Source organism: Aureococcus anophagefferens (genome assembly GCF_000186865.1).
Source record: "Aureococcus anophagefferens unplaced genomic scaffold AURANscaffold_2, whole genome shotgun sequence".
In the NCBI taxonomy this organism is placed as follows: Eukaryota; class Pelagophyceae; order Pelagomonadales; family Pelagomonadaceae; genus Aureococcus; species Aureococcus anophagefferens.
The window spans coordinates 1,340,381-1,347,675 of NW_008705562.1; the positions used below are offsets into that span (position 1 = coordinate 1,340,381).

Consider the following 7,295-nt stretch of genomic DNA (forward strand, 5'->3'; position numbering starts at 1 on the left):
GAAGATCCCGCTGGACGTGCGCGTCGACCTCGAGGCGGGCCGGCTCGTCGTCCCGCGCCAGCGCATGGTCAAGTGGGGCCACCCGAACACCGACGACGTCCGGACGGCCGAGGGCCGCCGCGTCGTCGCGGAGATCGGCCTCGCTTTACGGCACCTCGACGAGGAGTGCGCGGCGCGCGACCTGCCGCTGACGGCGTCCGTGCGCGTCAAGGTGCGCTGCGGCGACGACCGGCCCCTCAGCGACCAGCAGCGGAGCCAGGCGGACCGCCTGTCGCTGCGGCGCGCGCGCCGCGTGCGGCGGCTCGTGCTCGAGCAGAACCGGTCCATCCGCGAGGAGAGCGTCGTCGCGCTCGTCGGCGGCGTCGCGCCCAAGCCCGACGCGCCCGCGGTCCACGTGGCCCTCGCCCTCGAGCGGCGGCGCGTCCTGCCCGCGGCGGCGACGAAGCTCCGCGCGAAATCGAAGGCGCTCCTCTTCCTCGGCGCGGCCGCCGCGGCCGCCGACGAGAAGGACGACTACTAAGGTGTTACCTAGAGCTCGCCCGCGGGCTTGTCCGCCGCCTCAACTGCCGCGTCCTCCGGCGGCGGGTCGTCCTTGTGCTCGTATTTGTGGATGATGGAGTTGCGGTGGCAGGAGTGGAAGTACCACGCGTAGAGCGCCGCGTCGACGGCGTGGTCGAGGTCCGCCATGCTCGCGGCCGTGTCGCCGTGGTTCGGCGCGTAGGCGGCGGCCTTCTGGCGGCACTGGGCGGCGACGGCGCGGAACCAGAGGGGCTCGGCGACGACCGACGTCTCGTCCTTGGCGGCGTCGGCGTCCGCCGGCTTGAGCTCCTCCGCGAGCCACGCGACCGTCGCCTCGTCCTCGATCTTCATGCGCGCGCAGTAGCGCGCCGTCACGGCCTTGTAGTCGCCGAGGGGCTCGTCCGGGTCCAGCGCCTCCTGGACCGGGAAGAGCTCGAGGCCCTTGGCCTCCAGGAGCCGCTCCGCGTAGCGCGACCGCGATTTCTCGAAGAGCGCGAGGAGCTCGTTGGTCTCCGCCTCGGCGCAGGTCGTCGCGCCCTTCTTCACCGTGCAGGCCAGGCCCGCGACGAAGGCCTTGAGCACCCAGGACCGCGGGTCCGCGGGCACGAGCTCGTAGAAGTTCGCGACCTGGTCGGCCTCGAGGTCCCTGAGCGCGTCCGCGAGGAACTTGCCGAGGGCGACGCCCGTGTTGCGCATCTTGAAGCTGTTCATGACGATGCCCTGCTTCACGGCGTCGCAGGGATCCTTCATGAGCTCCACGACCTGGCCGTAGTGCTTGGGCGTCAGGTGGCTACCGAGGAGCGCGTCGAGGATCGGCAGCGCCGCGGCGTCGTAGGGCTCCAGCGCGCAGACCTTCTCCGTCGCCGCCGTGTCCGCCGCGGCGTCCGCCGCGAGGCTCGAGGCGACGACGACGGCGCAGACGAGGTGTCGCAGCATGGCTCGCGGATTGCAGTGGCCACAGGGGAGCTGCGGCAACGAGACCTAGTTGAACCACAACATCGATCAGTCAATTAGAGATGTCAATTAGATCGCACCAGGCTCTTTTCGGCAGAAGCGGGCAGCCTCGAACGTTGCCGTCGGTGCCGAGTCATGTCGGACACGGAGAGCGAGTCGGCGCTGGAGCTCGGCAGCCGCCTCACGGCGTCGTCCCTGTCGCCGACGCTGCCCGGCGACGCCGAGCCGCTCAAACCGGTCGACAAGGCGTCGGAGCCGCGCGGCAACCTGCTCAAGAAGCAGAGCGAGTCGCGGCTCGTGGGCCTCCAGCGCGAGGACAGCGTCGTGCGCTTCGCCGGCGAGGTGTCGCCGGCCAAGACGGAGACGCCGAGCCGGCGGCCGAGCAGCGGCCACGTCATGAACCGGCAGCACTCGGCCTTCAACGCGATCGTCGACGGCAACATCGAGGAGTACGAGAAGCGCGTCGAGAAGCGCCTGCAGCCCGGCGGCTACACCATGCTCCACCCGGCGTCGAAATTCCGCCTGCTCTGGGACATCCAGATGCTCGTCTACGTCGTCTACGTGTCGCTGCTCTTCCCGTACTACATGGGCTTCAACACGGAGGCCAAGGGCGGCGTCGCGATCTTCGAGCTCATGATCGACTACCTCTTCATGGTGGACCTCGTCCTGAACTTCCGCACGGGCTACATCGACCGCAACGGCATCGTCGTCCTGGACGGCCGCCGCGTCTTCCTGCACTACCTGCGGACGTGGTTCGTCCTCGACTTCGTGTCGTCGGCGCCGCTGGACCTGCTCCTGGGCCCGGCCTTCCGCAACCTCAACGCGGCCAAGCTCCTCAAGGTCGGGCGCCTCTTCAAGGCGCTGAAGATGCTGCGCATCGGCAAGCTGGCCAAGCTCACGCAGGAGTCGGGCGTCACGGAGTCGCTCGACGAGTTCATGGTCTCCGCGCCGGCGAACGCGCTCTTCAACCTGCTCAAGGTCGTGGGCTCCTGCGCCCTCCTCTGCCACCTCATGGCCTGCTTCATGGCGCTCTCCGGGCCGGGCTTCCTGGAGACGTACGCGTGCGCCGACGACGACGGCGGCTGCCACGAGGGGAACGCGAACGACTGGCCGACGAAGCGCAAGTACCTCGCGTCGCTCTACTGGGCCATGTCGACGATGACGACCGTGGGCTACGGCGACGTGATCCCGCGGTCCGACGAGGAGCGCGCGTACGCGATGGTCGGCATGATCGTCGGCGGCGGCTTCTACGGCTACGTCATCGGCATCATCTCGACGCTCGTCGCCGTCTCCGACGCGAACATGCGCGCCTACAACGAGAAGATGGGCGTCGTCAACGCCTGGCTCGAGTTCAACGACCTGCCGCGCGAGATGCGGCGCAAGGTGCGGACGTACTTCAAGACGTTCCTCAGCGAGCGGAGCGCGCTCGACGAGCAGGCGATCCTCAACGACCTCGACCCGGGGCTGCGCGCCGAGCTCGGCCAGTACCTCATCCCCGACGCGGTCCGCGACTCCGCGCTCTTCTCGGGGCTGCCGCCGACGGTGCTCGCGAAGCTCTCGACGCTGCTCCGGCCCGTGCCCGCGGCCGTCGACGACGTGCTCCAGGTCCAGGGCACGCACGGCGTCACGATGCACGTCGTCGTCGCGGGTTTGGTCGAGGTCGGCCGCAGCGCGAAGCTGCCCGCGCGCGGCGACTCGGTCACGCTGGAGTCGCCGAAGCTCGCGGGCGCGTTCTGGGGCCGCCAGGCGTCGGACCTCGGCGCGCCGGGGTCGCCCAAGGGCCCGACGACGACCCACTTCCTCAGCGCGTCGGACACCTTCGGCGAGCTCGTCGTGCTGGGCATCGAGCACACGTACTCGGCGACGGCGACGGCGCGCGAGCCAACCGCGCTCTACATGATCGAGCAGGCCCAGCTCTACGAGCGCTTCGGCGCCATGCCCGAGGTCATCAACAAGATGCGCCAGCACGCCATCGAGGCCCGCGAGGAGCGCCAGACCGGGCGCGGGGGGCGGGCGAGGAGACGGGCAAGGAGGCGGCGGCGGCGCGACGCTCCCGACGGGCTTCGCCGACACCATGCTCGAGGCCCTGGGCGACATCCAGCACCGCCTCGAGGAGATCTACGACCGCCTCGACGGCATCGAGCAGGCGCAGGCCGACCCCCGGTCCGAGGCGCTCGCCGCCGAGGCCGCGCTCAACGCGTCGCTGAACGCGTCCGTCGCCGCGGTCCTCGACCGCGACCGCGCCAAGGCGGCGCGGCCGCCGGGCGACGCCCAAAAGGGGCCCGCGCCGCGCGCGGGCGCGACGCCCTACGCGAGCCCGGACGCGGGCGGCCGCCGCGTCCCCCTCGTGCGCCAGCTCAGCGACCACCGCATCACGGACAACTCGCCCGAGGCCAACGCGAACCGCCGGCGCCTCAAGCGCTTCGAGGAGCTCCTCGAGAACCGGTCGCCCGAGCCGACGCGCCGCGCGATCTCCGCCGTCGACGCGGAGCACTGGATCGCCGCGACGAACAAGAGCCGCGACCGCAAGCACGCCGCCCAGGCGCCCCGGTCCACGCCGGCGGCCTACCGCTCCCTCGCGCCCAAGGACGACGCGGCCGCGGCGCGGCCGCCGTTCAAGAAGGCGTCCTCGGGCTCCGCGCTCGGCGAGCACGCGGCCGCGGAGGAGCGGCCGGGCCTGGCCCGGTCCGTGTCGGACCCGAGCCCGGAGACCGCGGAACGGACCCTCGGGGAGACGTAAGTACGTTTAGTGGCCACCGGGCGGGCACCAGAAAGCGACGACGTGGCTCGCGGCGTCGAGGGGGATGGGGCGGCCCGCGGCGCGCGGCGCCGGCACGTGATAGTAGCTCTGGCGCACGGGCGGCGGCCCCTTGCGGGATTTCTTGGCGCTGAGCTTGGAGACGAGGCCGGAAAGCACGCGGCGGTGCTTGGCGACGAACTCCGCCCAGCCGCCGGCGGCCCGGATAGCGTCCCGTAGTTCGAAGGCGGCCTCGTTACCGGGCTCGCGCTCCCCAAAGTCGGCTACGGCGATGTCTTGCGCGCCAGCGCGCAGAAACACCTTGACCAGGTTGCAGTGCCCGTGAGTGAATGCGATGTAGAGGGGCGTGTTCTCCTTCGCGGGTTCCCCGTCCAAACCTACGCCAGCATCGTCGACGCGAGCCCCGGCTGCGAGGAGAAGCTTCGCGCAGCGTGTGCAAATAGGCACCCCCATGCCCACGGAGAAAGCGAAAGCCATCGCAGCCAAGGGAGTCATCCCAAAGGAGATCGTGTGGACGTTCGCGCCGGCCGCGAGCAACACGGCCATGACCTGGTGATGGTGCCCTTTCCAGCTTCGTGAAGCGCCGTCCATCCAGTGTTTCGTCTGGCGTCGACGTCGGCCCCGCGGCTGAGCAAAAAAATCGCGGCCGCTAGCCGATTATTTTTTACAGCGAGTCTCAGAGGCAAGCCGTCATTATAGTTCAGCCAGACTCCGACATGAACTCCGACTGTCCCCGTACACATCCACATCGTCTGCAAGGCGTCGACATCTCCGCGTCCAGCAGCATCAACTAAGTGGTCAGCTGTCACGCTCATCATAGCGCAGGCGGGGCCGCCTACGGGATGCGCGAGGTCCAGCCCGCCATCATCGTCGAGGCCACTGCATCATTTCCGCGTCGGGCCGGGTTGCCTCGACAGATCATCGAGTGATGGCCACGTCCTTCGCGATGCGCCGGGCCACCGTCGCCGTCCTCGCGGCCCTCGTCCAAACCTGCGGCGGCTTCGCCGCGACGCACGCGCCGCGCCCGAAAACGACGCTCGCCGCGTCCGACGACTCCTGGGCCGTCGAGCTCCAGCAGGCCGCCGGCGGCGCGGAGGAGAAGGAGGCGGCGTCGTGGCTCAAGGGCAAGAACGCGGGCGTGGATGGCGGCGAGCGCGCGCGCAACGACGCGCTCATGGCCTGGCTCACGGACAACGACGTCTGGGTCAGCGAGCTCAGCGGCTGGAACGTGCCGCCGCACAGCATGGCGCTCGCGACGACGACGTTCGACGAGCTCGAGGGCGAGGACAGCGGCCGCGGGCTGCTCGCGCGGCGCGCGATCACGCAGGACGCCGAGCTCATCCGGTTGCCCGTGCGGCTCTGCATGACCAAGGCGTCCGCGCTCAAGGCGCGCGAATTGAGAGGTTCCCTGAACGACGACACGAACGAGTACATCGCCATCGCGCTCCTGCTGATCCTCGAGCGGTCCAAGGGGTCCCGCAGCTTCTGGTCCGAGTACATCGCCATCCTCCCGACCAACGAGGACGTCGGCGCGACCTTCACGTGGCCCGCGGAGGAGCTCGCATACCTCGAGGGGTCGCCCGCCGCGTCCGCGACGGCGTCGATGATGGCCAAGCTCCGCGCGGAGCACGCCGCCGTGCTCGAGGGGAACAGTGCTCTGGACCCGGAGATCTTCACCTTCGAGGCCTGGCAGTGGGCCTTCACGAACCTCTTCAGCCGCGCGATCCGGTTAAAGGCGTCGCGCGCCGGCGAGCTATTGGCGATGGTGCCCTACGTCGACTTCATCAACCACAGCCCCTTCTCGTCGAGTTATGTTGATGCCCGTGAAGTCCCCAAGGCCTTCCCCTGGGAGGAGAAGGAGGACGAGGTGGTCTTGTTCGCGGACCGGGCCTACAAGAAGTTCGAGCAGGTCTTCATCTCCTACGGCCCGAAGTCGAACGCGGACCTGCTCTTGCTCTACGGCTTCGCGCTGGACCGGAACCCCTTCAACAGCGTCGACCTGGCCGTGGGCGCGTCGAAGGACGACGCCCTCTACGACGCGAAGGAGCGCTTCGCGCGCGGCGCGGGCCGCGACGTGTCGAGCGCCGCGTTTCCGCTCTACGCGGACCGGTTCCCCGACGAGCTCGTCCAGTTCCTGCGCATGGCCTGCGCGACGGAGGACCACCTGGGGGCGCGGCCGTTGGACGACCCGGACAACTACGTCGACATCCTGTCCCTGGACAACGAGCTCGCGGTGCTCGACACGATTCGGGACGCGTGCGACGCCGCGGTCGCCGCGTACCCGGCCAAGTCGGGGGACGACGTGCCCGACGCCTTCCTCTCGCGCAACCAGCGCATGGCGAAGCGCCTCGTCAACACGGAGAAGCGCATCCTCCTCAAGACCATCGCCGCCGTCGAGCGCAAGTCCAACGAGCTCCTCGCCGCGCCGTCGTTCGCGTTCGAGCGGCGCCAGCCGGACGTGCTCTCGAACTTCAAGTAAGGCCCCTAGTCGTCGAGGGGGTAGCACGCGTGGAAGCCGCCGGGCTGCACGGGCGGCCGGTGCGCCTCGCCGCGGACCTTGTTGTAGATCCACGCGAGCTTCGTGTTCTGGATGGCCCAGGACCCGCGGTACGGCGACCGCGCTAACACGATCTGCCAGCTCCGCGGCGGGAGCGTGTCCTCGACGGCGTAGGCGTCGTCGGGCTTGCTCGGGTCCAGGACGCCGCCGTGGCGGCTCGACACCAGGTTCCGCGCCGCGCCCAAACCCACGGTCACCGTGAGGTACGAGCTCCGCCGCCGGTTCTCCACCACGTAGATGCCGTCGAGCTCGTAGACGCGCTCGTCCTCGTCGGCGCCCGGCGCGGCCTTGGCGGTTTCGCCGCCCTGGGTGGCGCCCTTGGCGATGACGGCCGCGCGGACCGCCGCCGCGAGCGCGTCGGGCGCGAGGCCCGCCGCGGCGACGTGCTGGAGGGGGCGCGACGAGTAGAGCACGGCCGCGAGCGCGTGCTTCGAGCCGATGCCCAGCACGCGCCAGTTGAGGCAGAGGGGCACCAACAAGTAGGCGCGGCCCGGCGCGAGCTTCAGG

At 70.0% G+C, this 7,295-nt stretch overlaps 2 protein-coding genes across 2 annotated transcripts; both read left to right on the top strand.

Moving 5' to 3' along the window:
- Positions 1–1,608: 1,608 nt before the first annotated feature.
- Positions 1,609–4,213, top strand: AURANDRAFT_61180 (hypothetical protein; the record flags this gene model as incomplete). Its single annotated transcript, XM_009034781.1, has 2 exons — positions 1,609–3,417; positions 3,557–4,213. The coding sequence occupies 2 exons, from the start codon at positions 1,609–1,611 to the stop codon at positions 4,211–4,213; spliced, it is 2,466 nt and encodes an 821-aa protein (XP_009033029.1).
- Positions 4,214–5,159: 946 nt separating this feature from the next.
- On the top strand, positions 5,160–6,710 carry AURANDRAFT_61181 (hypothetical protein; the record flags this gene model as incomplete). Its single annotated transcript, XM_009034782.1, has 1 exon — positions 5,160–6,710. The coding sequence occupies one exon, from the start codon at positions 5,160–5,162 to the stop codon at positions 6,708–6,710; it is 1,551 nt and encodes a 516-aa protein (XP_009033030.1).
- Positions 6,711–7,295: the final 585 nt, after the last annotated feature.